Source organism: Sphaeramia orbicularis, chromosome 22, assembly GCF_902148855.1.
Source record: "Sphaeramia orbicularis chromosome 22, fSphaOr1.1, whole genome shotgun sequence".
Taxonomy (NCBI): domain Eukaryota; kingdom Metazoa; phylum Chordata; class Actinopteri; order Kurtiformes; family Apogonidae; genus Sphaeramia; species Sphaeramia orbicularis.
In genome coordinates this window covers 29,679,660-29,701,615 of record NC_043978.1, presented here as the reverse complement: position 1 = coordinate 29,701,615, position 21,956 = coordinate 29,679,660, and the positions used below count along the sequence as shown (strand labels likewise).

General features: G+C 39.3%; 1 protein-coding gene across 2 annotated transcripts in view; it reads right to left on the bottom strand.

The window, feature by feature from the left end:
- Positions 1-8,844: 8,844 nt before the first annotated feature.
- The window catches only part of aqr (aquarius intron-binding spliceosomal factor), a 146,066-nt gene continuing 132,954 nt past the window's right edge, over positions 8,845-21,956 (bottom strand). The window contains exons 34-36 of one of the 2 annotated variants that reach the window (XM_030127148.1): positions 15,752-15,926; positions 10,089-10,199; positions 8,845-9,295 (exon numbers count right to left, since the gene is read on the bottom strand). In XM_030127148.1, coding sequence (XP_029983008.1) covers positions 9,041-9,295; positions 10,089-10,199; positions 15,752-15,926 — 541 coding nt within the window. In that variant the 3' untranslated portion in view covers positions 8,845-9,040. The remainder of the gene's footprint in view (positions 9,296-10,088; positions 10,200-15,751; positions 15,927-21,956) is intronic. The other variant, XM_030127149.1, reaches the window with a different exon arrangement.

Genomic DNA, 21,956 nt, shown 5'->3' with positions numbered 1-21,956 from the left:
GACACTCCGGTCAGATTCTTCCTCTCTCGCAGCGCCACTGCCTTGACTCTACATAATGTGAAATATCCTGTTGTGACATTAGTGTCACGTAGGGTTGGGCAATAAATTAAACATTTGACACGAGCGTGTCCCATGGTGGATCCCATGCTTTGGGAGAACGCCCTCACATTAAAAGAGGAAAAAAACACACAGATCCACTAAAAACCACAATTATTTCAAGTGAAGGATAGGTCTGAAAATCCCCCAGGTCATAACGGACCGAATTCAGGAAGTGAGGCAGTTCAAGACGTGTTTTAGCCACATGGTAAAACTGAAACTAGATGTTCCGTCTAAAATGAAGTTTAATTACAGGTGGAAAAAGTACACCCATTCTTTACACAGGGATGCAAAAATTTCCTTTAAATGCATTAAATTAATCAAAATACATAACAACTGCAGTCCCTCTGATGCTGCATTTTGCACTTTATAGCATCCAAATTACTGTAGCCCCTGAACAGTTTGTGCTGTCCACAAAAAAGCAGAGATCCTGAGCTTTCCGACACTATATAACACTTTACGGCAGCAATGTGGGACCTGAAAGGACCTGTTTCAGAGACTTCCACTTAGGCTAAAAAACGCCTGGAAATAACAAAAAATATGAAGCCATTATATGGAGACTGAATAGAAAAAAAACAAAAAAAAAAAAAACATATTTGAGCAGATGTAAAATAGGTGAAAGTTTATTTTTGCAATCTCCAAAAGTTTAGTTCTGGACATTTACAGTTATTTCTGATAATAAATACGCTACATACTTCAAGTCTGTTTTTTTCTTTTTTTACTTAAACACACTGTTTTTAAGCATTTATTATTTAGAATAATTATAAGTAATGGCCAGATATGGAAAGTTAAGTTCTTCCTGAAAACAAAGGTGCAAAAGAATTCTCAAAAAATACATTTTCTGACACTTTTATTGCAAAGAAAACATGAAGACACCTAGGCAGCCTGTTATAATGGCAGTCTTAAAAGTACAGACATCTGAAGATCACTGAGATATACTGATGTATTTGTACTATGTTGCTACTAATACATTTATTTTAGCCTCTTGTAAGTTTCAGCAAGAGTCGATGAACTGAGGATTAGTGTCGTTAAAGGGTTAATACGACATACAGACTCTTATTTTGTAGCATCACATAACTAACATTCCTGAATCACTTAAGCTCTCACCTCATCCCTTTCATTATTCTGCTTGAACAAAACAAAACGTAGGAGTAGGAAGAAGTTTTGACTTTTTCCTACTCCTTTTCGACCATGAACATTTAGACGGGTTTGCAGACAGATGTAAGACAGATTCGGTTCATTTAAATGTTATTTTGTCTTTGTTTTATTTTGTTTCTTTGCATGGTCACGATATATAAATAAATAAAACCTCATCAATGGATTTTAAGTTTCCTAAATCTTGACATGAAAAAGTCCCTCTTAGATTGTTATATTTGTAAGAGACTGGCTGCATGTTTTTATACCTAGGTATTACTATCTTCATCACATCCCAGGTTGTAAGTCAGTCCTCATACAAATGTTCCTGAACAGTTCTAGTACATGCTGTTAGTCTCAGGGGTGCATCAGCCCATCACAGTGGTTAGAAGTAAAAGCTTTGCAAAGTAGCTATTAACCTAATGAATACCTGTCGTGTGAGTATAAAAGACATGTTCACCTTCAGCAGAGAATGGTTCCGGCAGAAATGGGCGCGTGTTCTCCTCGGTGGCTTGTAGATATTCCTTCCAGTCTCCAAAGGTCCGGCTGAAGACTCCCAGGGATGATGATGATGATGAAGATGATGTTGTTCTGCAAGAGCATTAGCCACTTCCCACCAGTTAGCTTTAATTTACTTCAACAAGGTACCACAGCCAGCTGGATTCTTAAGAGACCAGAGTTAGTTAGTGGAAGGGCTGAGCGTAAGGAGGATGTTACACAATGAACACATTCATGTGACTCAGGACAAAATCTGGTTCCTGTCATGGGGTTTTAGAGGATTCATTAGTGGAGTTAATACACATGTATGTTTGGGTTACGGCGACATACTCATCCTTTTGGGCAAATTTATACATATATTCATACATTTATACATATATTTATACATACTCTGTCAATTAGTGTGTAAACCTTTATATTAACCCAGTGTGATTTCTATGGTAGCTGACGAATTATTTTTTTCTCTATTTAACCTTCCTTTTCTTTTTAACTTTTTAAAAATTATTTTACTCCAAACATGGTAAAACACCCATAACACAAACAGCAGGATCGGGGAGTCACAACTTACATGGGAAGAATGATAAATACATAAATAAATGTGCATTCTCACACATTGTAAAGAAATTTATCGCCATTTATTGTACTATTATCCTCTCTATTTTATGTTTTTTTCAGTGAAAATCAGGTATTTTCTTATATTTAATTTACTGATCATGTAGATGTTCATAAATGCTCAGTTTAAAGTTAAAGGTTATTATATCCGAAATAGACCCTGTGTCCGGGGATCGGGTCATCGGGGCCCCTGCCGTCGACTGCCACCCAATCCACACTGCACCCGGCCCCTGTGGCTCCCTCGGTGGGTGGTGGGTCCTCCGGAGGGCGGGCCCACGTCGCTCCTTCGGGCTGGGCCCGGCCGGGCCCCGTGGGCATAGGCCCAACCACCAGGCGCTCGCATTCGAGCCCCAACCCCAGGCCTGGCCCCAGGGTGGGGCCCCAGCTGCACCATACCGGGTGACGTCACTTTCCTTCAATGTTTCTTTGTCACAGGGGCTTCTGAACTGCCCTTAGTCTGGCCCAAGTGGAGGAGTTTAAGTATCTTGGGGTCTTGTTCACGAGTGAGGGAAGGATGGAGCGTGAGATTGACAGACGGATTGGTGCAGTATCTGCAGTGATGCGGTCGCTGTATCGGTCGGTTGTGGTAAAGAAGGAGCTGAGCCGAGAGGCGAAGCTCTCGATTTACCGGTCAGTCTATGCTCCTACCCTCACCTATGGTCATGAACTTCGGGTCATGACCGAAAGGACAAGATCCCAGATACAAGCGATCGAAATGAGTTTCCTCCGCAGGGTGGCTGGGCGCACCCTTAGGGATAGGGGGAGGAGCTCAGTCACCAGGGAGGAGCTCGGAGTAGAGCCGCTGCTCCTCCACATCGAGAGGGGCCAGCTGAGGTGGCTCGGACATCTGTTTCGGATGCCTCCTGGATGCCTCCCTGGGGAGGTGTTCCGGGCATGTCCCACCGGGAGGAGGCCTCGGGGAAGACCCAGGACACGTTGGAGAGACTATGTCTCTGGGCTGGCCTGGGAACGCCTCGGGGTCCCCCCGGAAGAGCTGGAGGAGGAGTCTGGGGAAAGGGAAGTCTGGGCATCCCTGCTTAGACTGTTGCCCCCGCGACCCAGCCCCGGATAAGCGGTGGATAATGGATGGATGGATGGATGGATATCCGAAATAGAGAAAACTGAAGAAAAAGTCTTTTTCAGTTCAACCTCTCATTAACTGAACATAAACCCAGGGTCTCCATCCACCGTCGTTGATCCAACTCCATGGGTTTTACTGGTGAATCAATGTTGTAGATGATGGTGTTTCCACGGTAACTATGGAGCCTCTGAGCATCCAAATGGGTCATATCTGATGACCATGAAAAGAAGACAAACTGTATTTTACACCAATTATTTACATGGTAATTGGGCCAATCGCTGTGAAATATGCAGTATCTATTCTATACTGACCAATCACAAGTCTGGGGGGGTGGGTGTTTCACAATGCATCATACGCAGCGACTTCTTTTTGTCGTAAGTCAAAGTCAGTTCCAAGTCTGCAAATCTCTTTACAACTGTTGTTGGTTGTTTATTTGATGAAAAAATAAGGATTGAATTAAAGATGACACCCTGTATTCTCAAGTTTCTTATCTGTATTTGGTTTACTCTGCACCTTCATATTTAGATTCAAGCCTCATGATTCCAGACGAATTTTTCATTGAGAAAGACGGATGGCTGGCAACTTATCTGTTTATCCAATTAACCCATTAACTAAACATGAATTAAAGCTAAACTGTGTCTAAAAATCATCCACTGATGTGTAGACATGACTTTACATTTTTCTAATCGTTTGTATAGACATTATAAAGGATTACATACAGGTGATGGGATCTGTCCTCAGTAACTGAACTGTCCATTCTCAGCTGACAGAGCTCATGTTGTACCTAACCTCTCATTGTCATTATTTTCTCAGATGCCAGTGACGCCTTTTTCTCCAGTAAACTCATGTGAACCCGACCTGGACTGATGTGCTGTCAGAGGAGGGAAACCCAGCCTCCACACTTGACTGCATGCAGAAAAGGCGTCTGCTTAAATCCATCATCAGCACATGATTCTCCATCAGGTCTGTGGACTTGCAGAGGCTGGAGCAGCTGTGCAGCTGACCTGTTCTCCCAGCATGCCTGAGGTATGATGTAACAACAAGCAACCTCTGGTGCATGATAATGAATGAACTTCCAGTCTGTGTTTCTGCCCACGGGGCTGTGGACTCCCATGACCTCTGATTTTTTTCTTTATTTAAATGACGTGAATTTGGCGTTTAACTGTTTTGATCCGAAGCCTCAATCATTCGCTAACTTCTGTGTTTAAAAACCTCCAACTGTGCCGCTGACCCAGCTGATCTACACACTTCTACACAATACTGTGCTTTTTGTACTCCACACAAACTTATGAATGGCACAGGATTTAAGTCTTGCTGGTTGAGTGACTATGTACATCCACAGGGTGAATTGAAATCCCCCAGCATGCACAGTGGCCCTTGGGTAAAGTAACTGACCTACAAATGCAGCTTAGCTCGTGAAGCTGGTATATGCTCAGCCAATCAGCTTTCAGTCGCTCCTGAAGCAGAGGAGGGAAGCAGATGAATGGATAGAGGTGTCATGACAGAGAGATTTGAACTAAGCTTAAACATGTTTACTGTGCACTCAGACAGGTTTTCTTTGTTCCTTTATATCCAAGTGAAGGCTGCCCCCTGTGGATCTAGGTGGGTTTTTTAGGGTTAAATCTGGGGTTGGGGTTACAGAATGAGTGGGGAGTCCCCAGTGGGATGCAGAAACACACTGTGAAAACGTGTGTGAAGGAAATGTGTAGTGTGTCTTGGGCTACGTTTACACATTTTTTGAAAAAGGATATTTCCCCCTCTCCGTTTCAAAAAACAAACAAAAAAAACAAAAACCTCATGCACATGTGGCTGTTTTCAGAAAACACCTTTGTTTACACGTCCCTGTATATTTCCACTGTCAAGAGTACGCCAGGTCTGTAGATGGCAGCGTGGTGAGATGAGTACCATTAACCAATCAGAACCCTGAAAAGAATCCCAACAATCCTGGTTCCGGGTCCAAACAAATCCAAGACATGCAACCAATACAATACCATGCAAAAGGCTGAGCAGGTTGTTTTTTTTTTTTTTTTACCATCACAAACTTCTTTTCTGATGTGCTGGAGCGGATGAAAGAGGGTTTAAACTCAAACTGTGTTAGTTCTGTAGTCATTAACAGCTGTGGTCTGTTTTACAACCATGTTTTGTCTTTAGTTCATGAAGACTGATGTGCACGGATGTAAATTATTCCTTCATTTACCTTCCACTGAACTGGACAGAACAGATAAAGAACTGATAAACACAATATGAAGTATGAAGACGTGCAAACACTTCATAAAAGTCTTATTCTATATCAAGTAAATCCATGCAGATGCAGTGGGCACTAAATATGTGGTTTAAATATGGCCATGGATGGGGTGGCTCATCACTATTGGGGATGGCGCTGGCGGGAAGGGTTGTCCATGGTGGTGACGACCACATGATGTTAGTAATGATTGCACATCTGAGAAGCATTTGAATGCTGCCAGCGATGGTTGTGATGTCATGACATGATCAAGCCTTCAAAGGAATTCAGGATGAAAGACAAAGGAACTGTCTGTGTTCAGTGGTAAAATACAATTTACATTACAAAAATAAATCTAAAAAAACCCCTAATTTTGTGTTGTTGCCCAAAATTGTAGTTCGCAAACTGAGTAGTTAAACTATAAAAAAAATACCAAAAAAGTACTTGAACTACTTGAACAAATATGACAATAGTCTAACTACCAGCAAGTTACAGCAAAATGTAGTTTAGTTTCCCCAACACTGACTGGAAGTGGTAGAATATTTCTGTCAAACTGTGACATCCATATCTGTTTTCCTCTACTTACACGCAAATGCGAAAACGGAGATTTCTTGAAATCTCCACTTTGGTCGGAGTTTTTAGAAACCATCATTTTCGGTGTACCAAGGTTATTATCATTAACAAATACTAACGAAATGATGAAATCTAGAATTGAAAAACATTTTCATTAACTGAAATAAATAAAAACTATAATTAAAAGAAAAAAATGATAACTAACTGAAACTGTATTGTGTGTTTACAAAACTAACTAAAACGGATAAAAATTCCGGATAAAATTCCCTTCGTTTTCGTCTTTGTCAATGTCGGATTGATACGAAAGCGATGTATTTCACTCGAGCAATTTTATCCGCTGGCACCATACAATATTTAATGGTCCGTCACTTGTGGTTTCCAGTTGTCTTCTGGTCCCCACTCTGCCTGGAAACATGGAGACTAAAGTTGGGAGAAAGCAGCAGAGTCCTGTCTGGGATTTATGTGAATATGACAGACAAGAAGAGAAAAGATATGAAAAAACTAAAACTAAGCATTTAGAAAATAACAAAAACTAATAAAAACTAACAAACCTGCTCTAAAAACTACTTAAAACTAACTGAATTAGAGGGGAAAAAAGTCCAAACTAAATAAAACTAAACTATAATGAAAAATCCAAAACTATTATAACCTTGCGGCGTACATGACCATCGTGTAAATGATAGGCACAAACGCAAAGAAAAATCTCCGTTTAACCAGATATCCGGCTAAATTGTAAACGTAGCCTTATAAAGGAGAGTCTAACATATGGTAAACATGGGTCAGGTCCATGTATTAGCCATGAACTACTGTCTTACAGGTGTACATACTAGTAGTAAATGGACTCTATTAGTCATTATAACACATTTGTCATTGTGTGAGACATTGATTCTGCAGCTAAAGGCCATTAACGAACAGTTTTCTCTCAGTTAATTACTACTTATTGATAGAGTCAGGACATTGTTGGTGTCAGTTATTATCTTAATATGCTTTGATCATTATGGGCCTTAATTAGTAGTGGTGTGCTTAATTAAAACAGATATTCTTATGTAACCAAACAAAACTGCGGCTATATTCGCACCACCAGCCGTAGTGTTTGATTCTAGTTTACAGCTCTTATCTGACATTCTCTTTGGCTGTTCATATAATTATTTTATAATCTGGCCAGTATCCAATTCCACTGTGCACTGGAGGGTCCGAAACATGCACAAAAGCAGCTGTTCACATCATGTGTTTCTGCTGAAGTAGTAGTACACAAAAATATACTATATATATATAATACCCTAAAATACTGCACTGCAAATTAAAATTGTGGATTCCAAATCTTACTTTTAAGCTAAAATGAGGTATTACCAGGATTCATTGTGCAGTAACATGGTTCCTGTCTTTGTTTTTTGCAGTTTCATATGTTTTCTATTCATAGTACTTACACATTCATGTATGTTACATTTGATCTAATTCATACCATGTGACTCCCTCCAGTGTGGAGCTGTAACGTGACATAAAGGTTGCATTAATTCTGATGTGATTTAGGGCAATATTTGGCACAAATTCCATCAAATCTAATCTGAACCGGTTCTATTTAGGCTATCAAGAAAAAAATTATAGATCTGAACTGAAGAATGAAAAGACCAGATTTGAGTCATTTTTTTCTTGCAGTGTGAACACAGCTTTAAGCTTAGATTCAGATCAGATTCACACGTCCTTGTGAGCTGACATGAAGTTAGTGTTGGAATCTGTTTGGTGCTGGGAGTCGGTCATTCACTGACATTAGCCAACTGCATCTCGAAGCTAATGATCGTCTGGGTCGTCAACATAATGGCTAATTTGGCTCAAAATCCTCCTGCTCAAACCCAAGTACTCCAGTCCTTCTTTTCTGTTCTTCTGTAGCACCAACACTAGCTCTCACTGACTCAAATGGATGTCTGATGTCACAAACTTCCAGCACAACATAAGTATGAGCAAATCTGACACATTGGAGTCTAAGAGAATGATTATTTATGTGACATATTGATGGTCAAAGAATAAAACCACTTGAAAAATGTACTTTTGAGAATTTTTTTTTTTTAAATTTCTAGTCATTTTCTTGCAGAATGCTATTTATAAAAAGTAATATAGTTGAAAAACAGTGCATTATTTATTGGATTACATTACCAAACTGCATTCTGCAAGAAAATAATGAGTTTTTAGTTTCTTCAACAAAGTGCACTTTTCAGATATTATTTCAATATTTATACATTCATGTGCAATGTTTTTGTTCCTCAATATCCTCCTGAGACCCAGCAATGCATTTTTGTCCTCTGTAAGGGACAGGAGTTTCACAGCTTTACTAAAAAACAACAAAAAAACTGTCCACTGCAAAGGACATTCCATAAAAATATTTAAAAATCTATCTGAAAAAAACTGTTTCATCATACTATTTCCAATCAAGACAATTATATAATGTAAAAAAGCCCAAACTTTTACTTTCCTGGGTCTCAGGAGGATATAAATAATCAGTAATTAGGAGGTTACTGAGAGAAAACTTAGTTAATGGCCTCATTGTTGCTGAATATGATAATCCTTAATAACTATCAAAGAGCTAAAAGGCTAATAATGTGGTGCATATGTGGACAATACTAAAACACAGCACTGAAAAAGTTCATCTTTTTTATTGAAAAAGTACTGATAGTAACAAAATTAAATGTTCTAGAAAAACATCAGACATTGCTGTGACGGATTCATGTTACAAAAGCCCATCCAGAACCAGTGACTCTACACTCATCTTTACTTCAGGGGCGGTCCACTTGGCCCCTGTTCATTAGACTCTGGTCCCAGATGAGGCTGCTCTACTGCTCCTGTTCCCCTCCGCTGTCCTCTCCGTCACTGTCGCTGTCTCTGCCGGGGTGCTCTGGCATCTTGGCGTGGCCCGCTGGATCCAAGTCAGCGGTGTCCTCAGACTTTGGCTTGGAGTCCACTTCCCCGGGGGTTTCCTGCTCCATGGGGGTTTGGTCCTGCTGTTCCTCAGATCTGGCTGGTGTTTGCTGCTCCTCTGCATCTGTCTTGGTTTGTTGCGGCGGCAGAGCCAGGTTCTGCTGCCGCTGCTGCAACGAAGCAGAAGAAAATGTATTATAAATGTGGAAAAGATGTACAGTATACGGACAAAAGTATTGGGACACATTGAATTCAGGTGTTTCTATTCTAACAGGGGTCTGGGATACAAAACAATAATAACAAATATCCTAATATAGTTTTATATTGTGATAAATATCATTACATTGGTTAATTTTGTTTAAATTATCTTTACTTCTAATATGCCTCAGATGGTTTCTACTTAATTTCTCTCAAGATTTATTTTGTTTGTGTTTTTTTAATAGATGACTGATTTTAAATGTTAAATCTTTCTTCACGTATCACTTAGGAATAAAAATTTCCCATGAAATTTTAAGGAAATATTGATGTTTATATCTCAAATCAGTGTGAGCAGGACGTCTTACAGTTGAAGCCATGATGTGTAGCAATATTTTTGTCCATAGAGTTTATAAACATCAATATTTTCTTAAGGTTTAATGGGAGATTTTTATTCTTCAAAACAACCTTTCTGGTGTCATTACTCAGAAATAGGGTTGAAGATGGACCTGTGGAGTTGAATTAATGAAGAATTCAGACCCAAGCATAGCATTTACAGTTTATGGAGACCACAGGGAAATGTTTTAAAATGCATAATTACATTTAAAAAAGAAAAATATCAATCTCTTAAGTGCAAATACATTTTTTCCACATTTGACATTTTTCATCTGTTTTCACTTTTAACATGAATTGCCTTAGTAGCATTTCAGCTGCATTTAACTGCTGTACACACACAGTTTGGTTGGAGCTGTGTTCATATTGCGTTACCTGTCTGTACTTCTGCGAGGTCTGGATCATGTGCATGTACATATTATACACCAGGTTGGCCATCTCTGGCATGTTCTTCACTATTTGGTCTGGCTGTGCAGAAGCATCTCTCTGAAAGGAAGAACCAAAACACAACAGTCAGACAAGATTTGTTTAGACACCAGGAAGGAATGTGGAAGGAATTATAATTAAAAAACATACAGCATCTGTCTTGCATTCAAACTTTAAGGCTTCACCGATAAATTATTGATCTGAGATAAATCTGTAGGGAAATTAGGTTTCACCTGCTTGTTATCTGACAGCAGGTGTGTTGTGGATCAGATTGTTTGCTGCCTGCAGCTACTACATCTTGTGTTGTGAAAAGGGAAAAGTGGAGGCTGCAGTTTCCACAGTGGTAATATTAGTATGCAGACAGCGCCATGCAGACTAAACTAAGGAGAGGAGCAGGAGGAATATTCATGGTGTTGGGCTGTTCCCTCCTAAACACGGGGCTGATCCTCACGGAGGCCTTGGGGAACCATGTTGAAATGAATGCAACCAGACATTCAGGGTTAGAGAACTTAACCGGGTTTTATGTTTGTAAATACAATCAGGCATCATGCCTGACCAGAGTAATTATACATTTTACTTGAGTACTTCCTAATCAGCACTGTTAAGTAGGATGTGGACTCTGAGCCTGAAGAGATGCATCACATGTTACATTCAATATCTTTTTAACCCTTTTAAGACTGCCAGTATAACAGGTCACTTAGGTGTCCTCATGTTTTCTTCGCAATAAAAGTGTCAGAAAAATAATTTATTTTATGTAAATAAATAAATACATGTTGGTTAAAAATTGTGATGGATGGTTACCAAAAACCCTCAAGGGGCTTAACAAGTGGCACCCTCCAGATTTCAAAGATTATTTACAACTGCAATTTAAAAAATTGAAAAATATTTGCAAGCTGCACAAAAGTACATTTTCAACAAACAAAAATCCACGATATACCAAGCGTAAAAATGTATCTGATGTGGAAAATTACCCTCACTCAGGAGCAGAGTTTTCACAGCTTTTTTAAGCTGAATTTGAGGAAGCTCCATAAGAAGAGTTGGCAGATGATTCCATATTCTGGGTCCTCTGTATAGAACACTGAAGTGAGTACAGTACGAGCAAAGAGTGCTCTAATAAGACGGCTACTACGAGTTCGATACTTGAGGATTTCAGTGTTAAAGGAAAAAATATTATTGAAATGTTGAGGCCGTAGCTTTTTAACAGAGCCGTAAAAAAATTGCCCAGTTTGGAAATGATTAACTTGGTAAACGCTAGGTTCACCCGCTTTAGTTTGTGTTTATTTTTTCCAATTCTTTTGCACCTTTGGTTTCAGAAAGAACCTAATTTTCAATATCTGGCCATTAATTATCATTATTATAAATAATAAATGCTTAAAACAGTGTGTTTTGGTAAAAAAGAAAAAAAAAAACAGACTTGAAGTTTTTAGCATATTTATTATCAGAAACAACTGAAAATGTCCTTAATAAAACTTTTTAAGATTGGAAAAATAAACTTTCATCTATTTTATTCCTTGAACATTCAATATCCATACTATGGCTTCAAATGTTCTGTTATTTCCAGGCGTTTTTTAATCTAAACCTTAAACCTTCTTTTATATTTAAGGTTCCATTAAAAGGTTAAACATACAAATTAAGCAAATACAATAAAATGCAATCCACTGCTTTACAGTACAATTTAATGTGATATGTTTCAACATGACGCAAACATAGTCTGATTAAATTTCTTTAAACCTTCTTAAGCAAAAAACAGAACCGGACAATCAAAGCTAATTTGGCCGATAGCCCGTGTCAGTGTTTGTTTACCTTTCTTATGCCATTTCATAGTGCACTGCTGGCACACTAACACCTAACAGTCAAAGTTTACGTCAATGAACTTGACTTACATTAACTACTCTTTAGTGTCCATGTTTGCACACATGGGCCACCGGAGATTCAGCAAAACCCTTCAGCAACTACTGGGTAGTGTATTGACCTGAACTGAACACTACTGAAGCAGAACTGAATGGAATGTCGCTGCAGTCAGATGCACTGACCGAGCTTGAATCAGGGAGGGAACTCACAGAACCTCGGATAAACACCTGCCACTTGTGTTATCTGACTGCCTAATAGGCCGATAAGGGTTAAAAAAGGTGAACACTGGCCAGTATTGATCTGATAGATCTGTCCACCCATAATATCTGTGTTTCATAAACAAACAGTAAAAGATAAATGAACTGAAAAATAAAGCTCAGTGTTTCCTGTGGATATGAGCTCTTGGTGTGGCGGTGTAATCCAGGGGGTGCGGGTCGGTCAGTTTCTGTCATACTTATTCAATGGGTACTAGGGCTGTAAGAAAATATCGGTTTTACAATATTTCACGATATTTCTTGTCACGATACTGTATCGACATTAAAAAGTACTGTAACAATATTTTTAGGTATTTATTCAAATGCAGATATGGCAGAGGTTGATTTTTTTTTTTTGGTTATATTTTATCTATTATTATTTAACACTCTTTTATTAAATAATGTTAGTTTGTTTGTTGGGATTGCACAAAAATAAAGTTCTGATGTTGGTTCTGGACTAATAGAATATGAACATTTGAACGGATCTTAAACTGTAATGTCTGTAAAACAGAATTTCTGTTTGAACACAGGAACATTTTGTGATATAGCATTAAATCCTGTTGTGATCAAATAAAAATGGGTTTAGTATTTGTGCAGATTTCTGGTGTAATTCAATTCTTCAAGGAAATAATCTTTTAAAAAAAAGAAACAAACGAAAAAATTGCCTTTTTAACAGTATCATGATATATCGTGATATATCACGAACCAGGGGGACGGAGCTTTCTCCATTGCAGTTCCAACCCTCTGGAACTCCCTCCCACCTCCTCTCCGACACTACTCCGACCCCAACACCTTTAAACCCCTTTTAAAAACTCACTTATTTAAGATTGCTTTTAATGTTTAATCCTAATGTTTAACTGTTCTATATTTGTATACCTGCCTTTACACCTGCTTTTAATCTGTTTTTAATATGCCTGGTTTCTGTTTTTATCTGCTGCATGTAAAGCGTCTTTGAATTATATGAAAAGTGCTATACAAATAAAATGTATTATTATTATTATTATTATTATTATTATTATTATTATTATTATTATTATTATCGTATCGTGATCCTAGTATTGTGATTCGTATCGTATTGCCAGATTCTTGCCAATACACACCTCTAATGGGTACGCACTAAATGGAAATGAAACTTGACATACCTTACTAATTAATCTACATCTCCTGCTGTTGTGAAGCTCATTTACCTTTTCCATACCTCCTGAAACTTCACAAACTTTCCTTTGAGGGGGCAGGACGTTTGTTTATGGGGGCATTGCCTTAGTAGTAGAACTCAGATAGCCTCTCATTTATGCTACTTGTGTGAATAATGTGACCACATGCACCTGTTTTTTGGTTGAAAATGATGTGAAAATAATTTTCTTTGGGGAAGACTGTGAAACCCTGTGCAACCGCAGAACCTAAGCCCCCTCAGAAACCAGGAAAACCCTGATATAAAAATAAATCCCATTCTACTCCTACATCAGGACACTTTAGTCCTGAACTTCTACGCTGGTGTAAATCAGTGAAGCTCCCCCCCTGCTGTTAAGGAGTCTGTGACAGTTCTATTCAAGTGCTGCCAGATAAACCCTGACTCTAAATCGACGTGTGCAGCGGGGGGTTACTGCCTCCACGTAGACGGGCTAAGCAGGGGCCACATGTGTGTGCCCAAAAGAGCTGTCCCCCACGGGAACCAACACTCTGGAGTCACAGGAAGTGTCACAGGCTATGGGGTATTTTAGACACCCCTGTTGCCACACACGCCAGTCAGTGAGACTCGGTGACCAGACGACAGTCGGCTCACACTGGCCCGGTGGGATTTGGGAGCGTAGTTTTTTGGATTCTGACCTTCGGGGGTTAATTATAGCTGGGGCCTGTGTTTCCCATGCTTGGAGACGGCCCTTGTAGAATGCTGTTAACAGAGCAGGCCTGTGGGTAAAGCTGCAGTAAGACTGGGGACCAGTGAGGACCAGAGGGAATGAAGATTCCATTCAGAATATAGAGGCAGGATTAGACAGAGTAAGAGAGGGGCAGCGGGGGGGACATGGAGAGACAGCGCAGAGTGAAATGTTGTTATGGAAATTGGAACTGGTGTGAAATATGTGGGAAAGTAAGCTCCACTCTTATCGACATATTTCGAGCTCCTGTACCCCATAATCAGCTGAATTTAACCCTTTCATGCATAGTGGTCACTACAGTGGACAGCTATTCTACAGCTGTTCTCTTGTATATTCATGGGTTTTATCTGCCAACACAGTGGACTCATGCATCATCCCACACAGTGCAATTCACACCATTACTGTAACTATGCTGTTCTTGATAAACATCATCTGCAGTAATGTGTTATAGTGTAAATCAGGGGTGTCAAACTCCATTTAGTTCAGGGGCCATATTTAGCCCAATTTGATCTCAAGCGGGCCAGACCAGTAAAATAATGACTTAATAACCTATAAATAATCACTAATCCAAGTTTTTCTTTTTGTTTTAGTACAAAAAAAACCCAAATTAAATTATGAAAATATTTACATTTTACAAAAAAGATGTGAATAACCTGAAAAAAATGAAATTTCATTTGAAAAATTAGTGCAATTTTAACAATATTATGCCTCGACATATTATTTATACATGTACATTACACACAATGTTACATAAACATTTGGTAACAGGCAGAATATTGTTAAAATTTTGGAGTTTGGAACTAAAATTGGAACAATTTCTACAATATTACATCTGTTATTATTAACACAACTACAGATCACAGTGGATCTATAAATGCACAAAACATTTAGTAACAGGCAGAATATTGTTAAAACTGCACATTTTGGGTTGTTCACCTTTGTTTTTATTTATGTATTTATTTGCATTTTATTGTGAAAGAATAGTTTTGTAAATGTTTTCACAGTGTAATGTTAATTTTTTCCACATAATTTTTCACAAAGAAAATTTGTCGTTGTCATTATTTATGGGTTATTGTGTTGTTATTTTTACTGTAGATCCCATTGGTCTGTATGTGGAACCTGAACCAAAATGATTCTGACAACCTTGACTGTTCAGGTTAATTTTTGCACTTTCATCCCACGGGCCGGAATGGAACCTTTGGTGGGCCAGATTTGGCCCCTGGGCCGCATGTTTAACACCTGTGGTGTAAATCAACAAACAAAACAGTGTTTTTTTTTGCATATTATCTCCATGAAGTGAATAATACCTAGCATTAGAGTATGTTAAAATGTGGGAAAACATCTGATTAGCAGCATTAAAAATGTTTTTATTGCATAGTTTTCCATATCACTTTCTGATATTAGGTTTTAAATACATGTTTCTTTGCTTCAAAAGTTAAATGTATGGGGTCCGGCTGAGTGGACATTTTTGTAACTCCTAAAAAACTAAACCAAAACAAAAAAAAAAACTAAATTGCATGGTTTTTTCATGCCTAAAGAGGAATAAAAACACTCAGGAAAAATATCTTGACTAAGGTTCTCCAGGAGAAATGTGGCATGTGCATGCATGTGTGTGTGTGTGTGTACGTACAGGCTGTTCCTGGCTGTAGTATTCATGTGGTCTGATATGGAGCTGAAGTGGCCTGGCAGTGAGCTGGTTGAAAACAGGAGTCAGCTCAAAGCAGTTCTGGAACAGAGACACCCGGGCAAAGATGTACAGACCCAGCCTGGCTCTGGACATGGCCACCACCAGACGCCTCACATCCCTGTGGAGTGGAAAGAGAAAGTTGATTTTCTGAAGTAAAAAAAAAAAAAAAAAAAATCAAAGTCAACTAGCAGTGGTGTGGGAGGAAAGTGAGAAAGAAAGAGGGGGTTGGGAATAAATCACATGTAGGGGCTGAAACAAAGGCTGAAGTAAAGGGATCAAAGTGGAAGGATCAAGCAGAGAATGAGGAGGAAGAAAAAAGGTGGTGCAGTGTAGGAGGAGAGAGGTTTAGAGAAGGATAAACAGCGATGGCTGAGGGGGACAAATATAGAGGCTGAGAGAGTAATAAAGGAATGAAAGTCAAAGGGGAAAGATAAACAAGAGAGGAGGAGCAGGGGAGTGGGCACAAGGTTACAGTTTGGTGCATTTCAGTAGAATTAAGGGATTAGAGATGGAGGTTATTTCCCTGAGAATGAAGGAATCCCATCTGACATGTTATGGATGTTTACCTGTCCCAAAGTCAACAAACTCCACTTAATGGTCAAATATGGACGTTAAACTACACATGTAAGAAAGACTGTGCGTGGTGTTGTGTACAATAGAAAATAAAAGACACACATTTAACTGTTTAACTGGTCTGTAAATTTATAAGACACCAGAATTAGGACGTTGTGGTTCTGTGTTTCTGCAGCCGCTCAGATACAGATTACATCCGTATATGATGATAATTTTATATAAGATGTAAAGATCGGGTGAAATTGTGGGGCTCACTTGGGGAACCGTACCCACATATTCTGGACGTGTCCTAAGATCAGACCTTTCTGGGATGATATATCTGTCGTTGTGAATACAGTTTTCAACCAAACATATTCTAAAGATTTAAAGTTTGCTATTTTAGGTGTAATCCCAGAAAGTTATGAGGGAAATAACCAAAAATACCTCTTGCGAATTTTACTAACAGCAGCCATTAAATGCATCACTATCAAGTGGCTGAAACCTGAACCTCCAACATAGAACATCTGGATTGAGAAAGTGAGGGAAATCTATCAGATGGAGCAAATTACATATGTACTTAGAATTCAGGGAGAGATATTTATAAAGAGATGGAGTCCCATGATTAAGTTTTTAATGCAGTAAGCATTCAGAAGTGGTTGTATACATGTATGTTTTTATCCGTATGTATGTATGTATATTTGTATATGTATATCAATTATTATTATTTATTTATTTTTTGTCATTCATGTTTCATTTGTGATTAATTGTAATCAATATCTACTGTAGATATAGATTTATTTATTTATTTATTTTTTCCATGTGTGCCATATGGGGATGTCTGATTATATGTCAATGTATGTAAAATGTCTTATATATTTGGATGAGTAAGGCCAAATAAAAATTAAGTAAAAAAAAAAAAAGAAAAGAAAAAGATGTAATGATCGGATGGCACTTTGAAATCTCATTGTATTTGTTGCGCTGTCTTTTCTGGAAAAGCACTCACAGAGCGCAGACCTCCGCCAAGGCAGATCAGTGGGCCCCCGTGCCCCCCCCCCCCAGCCCCGATCACCATCAAAATGTAATCATTTGTTCCTTGTGCCAGTATCAACATTTCCTGAAATTTTCATCCAAATCCATCCATAACTTTTTGAGTTATTCTGCACACAGACAGACAAACCAATGCCAACAAAAACATAACCTCCTTGGCGGAGGTAACAATGGGTTTTTTTTCCCCCCATAAAGAAACCATAAATTTAATGAAAAGCTTGAAAAACAACCACTTGAAGGGGATCTTAGTATTGTTTCTTAACTACAACAGTAGAGCTGTCTGTCAGGAAAATGAAACAGAAAAAGGGAAAAAAAAGAACCACCACTACACTTACTTAAATGAACTAAAACAGAATCCTTTCTGGAAACATTCACTGGTTTATTATCTCTAAAAAAAAAAAAAAACACCTGAAGTGAATATCTAGCAGCCATTGGCGGTTTTACATTCTAACGTACTTTTCACACTGGCTTTGATTTCAGGCCACGGTCGCTGCCTCGTGGTTTTGAACGTTATAATTTCACAGTGGAGTTGACCTTTTGGATATAAAATGTCTTTGGAATTTGCATATGTATCCTTGAGTTATGGCCCAAAACATGTTATGAGGTCATTGTAACTTGAACTTTGACATTTGACTACCAAATTCAGTTTCTGCCAAATTATGCAGAGATGTCTTGGAGGCATTCTTGAAATATCACACTCACGAGAATCAGATGGACAGACAGATGGCCAACCCAAAACACGACTCTAGCCGTGGCTGTTGCTGGCATGGATGTAAATAAATAAATAAATAAATAAACAGAGCCTCTTCCACTGAACAAGGAAGATAGGAATAGTAAAGTCAAAGAGCTGTTTAAACCAATTAAATAGCTCTGGAAACACAAAAAAAAAACAAAAAAAAAAAAACAGGCTTTAGTTTGATGGAGAATTGGCACACTGTCATGATTTTATGCATGCACATATGGATTAATGCACACTGAAACACAGCCAAAATGTGGAATACGAGTCCACCTGAACACTTCATGAGATTAAGAGGATTAATCCCCGCAATATTCATGATGCCTTCCATGAATATGTAGAAGGAAATGGGTTTATGGCAACCATTGTGCAGCTTTTTTGTTTTTTTATAGGAAAAAAAATTACCACATATTTCTAGTATAAATGGCACAAAATGACACCCAGCACAACATTTCCATAGAGACAAACAACAAAAGCCTTCCACCAATAAGCTCAGAGCTCTGGGAAGACATCAACCAATCATGAAGCATGATGGCCTGTGGACCTGGACTGTTTTGTGACCTGACAGGGCAAAGTGGACAAATACTGTGTGTTTGTGCACTCACATGTACGCATGAACACGTCAGGGCATGTGTGGAGGTGTGTGTCATCGGTAACAGAGTGTGCTCCTGCATGTGAGCCTGCCCGTGTGTGTGTGTGTGTGTGTGTGTGTGCTGCTTCTGTCAAAGTGAGGGTGGGCTCATTGTACGGTCAGCTGAGTCCCCTGTGGTCGTCACGGCTACAGAGCGCTGTGAAGTGGGATGCAGCAGGAGGAGGAGACGGCGGTGAGGTGGAACTCGGTGGTATGCCACAGTGATCCTCGTGCGGCAGAAACATAACGGACAGCGCAGGAATATCCCATGAATCAGTGCTTTTCCATCCACTCATGATCATTCACAAATGTCAGCGACACCGACATATGAATGAAAATCCAAATGAGAAGGAAAACGCTGAATTAAACCAGATAAATGATATGATGTGAAAAATGTGTTCCATCTGATAGGTCATAACACTAAGTGTGATTGAAAAAAAATAAAATGTAAGGATGCATGTATGTATCAGTCTACTTTGCAGAGCCTATAACCAGAGCTGGTTGTAGACTATTGCAGCATTTCCACTATGTGGTATCGGCTCGACTCAATTCGGCCTTTTTGCGTTTCCATTATGAAAAAGGACCTAGAATCTGGTACCCGGTACCAGTTTTTTGATATCACCTCTGCTGAGGTTCCAGGACTGGGGACCAGATACTAAAACGTGACGTACAGGCACTGCAGACCACTGATTGGTCAGAGTTGTCTCTGTGACCTGCGGTTTTATAAAAACAGATGCAGAAGTTGACAGTAAATATAGCTGTAGGTTAGTCCACATGATGACAGCCCGCAAAACTACACCATGGTTTGTCGAGGAGGTTCAGACGTAAAAATTCAGCGTGAGCTTGACGAGACAACACGCAACGAGCGGGTTTATCAGCAACTCTGAGCAGATGACATGGGAGTAACGCGCCACATCGCTATGACGTCCAAGTACTGTAAAGTCGGTAGTATCCTGTAATGGAAACGGTCTCCAGGAATAGGACCTGGTACCCGAGTCGAGCCGAGCCGAGTCGGTTTCACGTAGTGGAAATGCGGCATATATCTTGCTAGCCTCTAGCCATAACAAGCTAGTGCTCACCAACTATACCCAAAGCCACTGTGGAGATGTAATCATTAGTGACTTGTCTGCAGCCTATATCGCTTTGGGTTAAATACTGATCTTTGAGAATTGAGTCTTATGTGTTTACCTGATGAATCGATTAGTTAAAATAATCTACGGATTAATCGATTATTACAGTTATCGTTAGTTGCAGCCCTAGTACAGAAGCAGAAACTGTGAATGATGATGTGACTTGTAAGAGCTGATGTCAACGCATGATTGTAATTAATGTCACAGAGATGCAACTAATGATTACATTCAAAAACAAGAAAAGCACTCGGAGAGCACAGACCTCCGCCAAGGCAGATCAGTCCCCAGTGCCCCCCCCAACCCCCAATCGCTACCAAAATTTAATCATTTGTTCCTTGTGCCAGTATCAACATTTCATCAAAATCCGCCCTTAACTTTTTGAGTTATCTTGTTAAAAGACAAACAAACCTCGATGAAAACATAATGGCGGAGGTAATGATTTTTTTTTTTTTCCTGGTCTAAAATGTCAAAAAATGGTGACAAATTTTAATCACTGTTTTCTGTGGCCTAATGTGACCTGCTCAGTTGCCCTGTTTGGCCCACAGCCTAAAGATATTCAATTTACTGTCGCAGAAAAAAAGGTTAAAGGTTCATTGTTTATTATGCCTGAAGAGAAATTTGGTCTCTGCGTTTTACACTGCACATAGCATTAGTTATGTACTGAAACCATGGGTTGAATTCATACCAAGTTGGGTTTACAGACTGCCAATGACCCAGAACAGATCACATTACATTTTGGGAAAAGTAGGTAAAAGTTCAAATTTTTTATGATTTTTTTTAATCTGTTTTTTTCTCCCATTAACTTATAATGGGCAAAATTTCAAATGTCTATAAAAACATCAATTTTGTTTCAATTTAGTTCAAACTTGGCACATATATAGAGGCACTAGATATGCTGACATCAGCACATGCATAGACATGATGACATCAGCTGGACTGATGCCAAAATAAGCTACAATACATGTGAAGGGCGGGGTTTGCTGTACCTGGTGCCACTTGTTACCTCCGCCAAGGAGGTTATGTTTTTGCCAGGGTTTGTTTGTCTGTCTGTTTGTTTGTCTGTCCGGTAGTGTGCAACATAACTCAAAAAGTTATTGACAGATTTTGATGAAATTTTCAGGGTTTGTTGGAAATGGGATAAGGAAGAAATTATTAACTTTTGGGGGTGATCGGGGGTGGGGGGGCCCACGGGGGGGCCCACTGATCAGCCTTGGCGGAGGTCTGCGCTCTCCGAGTGCTTCTAGTTTCCAAAGATTTTAACATTATCAAAACAGAAATTGATTAGACAGATAATCAGTCTATCAGTTGGTGGAAATTCTTGCCTGAATTACAAGAACAAAATGACAAACACTCCACAAAACCTTAGATATCTTGTCTTCATACTGTCTGTAATGAAGCAGAAGGAACCACTGCTTTCTGTTTTTATCTGCCACACCGTCCAAACTTTTTCTTTTTTTTTTCCCCGATTTGGGGTTGTATCGTATCTCTGAGTCCCATCAGGGATTTTCTGTGTAGGACACTGTTAAAGGGCTGTGTTTAACAGGCATCCCACGTGGAGTGGGCTGCCAATGTGTACAAGGCAGGGTGTAATACCCAGTGTAAGACAAGATCAAATGGATGATACGGCGAGCTGTGAGCGGAGAAAGCGTTGCCAGCAAGATAAACTACCCCTCCTCTAGCCCGCTGTACTTCTCTTTCTCAGCAACATCCATTCATGCTTTATCTGTGAGATGAGGACAGAAGAAAATAGAGTTTTTAAGTGTCTTCTCTGTCAGCTGAATGGACCGGGCTTTTAGGTGAGGTGTAAAGGCCGGGGGTGTATTTAGCTCCAATATAAGAATACCTTTGATTCGCACATAGGTTCCGATTTGCTGACTGTCCAATGTGTGTGTGAAAGAACTGGCAGAAGAGATGCGATAATGTTCTGAGTGCTGCAATTCCAGCAGCAACTCTTCATCACAGCCAGAGGCCGACATGGCAAGCTTAAGTACTGTGGCAGAGTCGAGTCTCAATTGTCTGGTATTAAGCCATGCAGGGTATTAAATGTGAAGA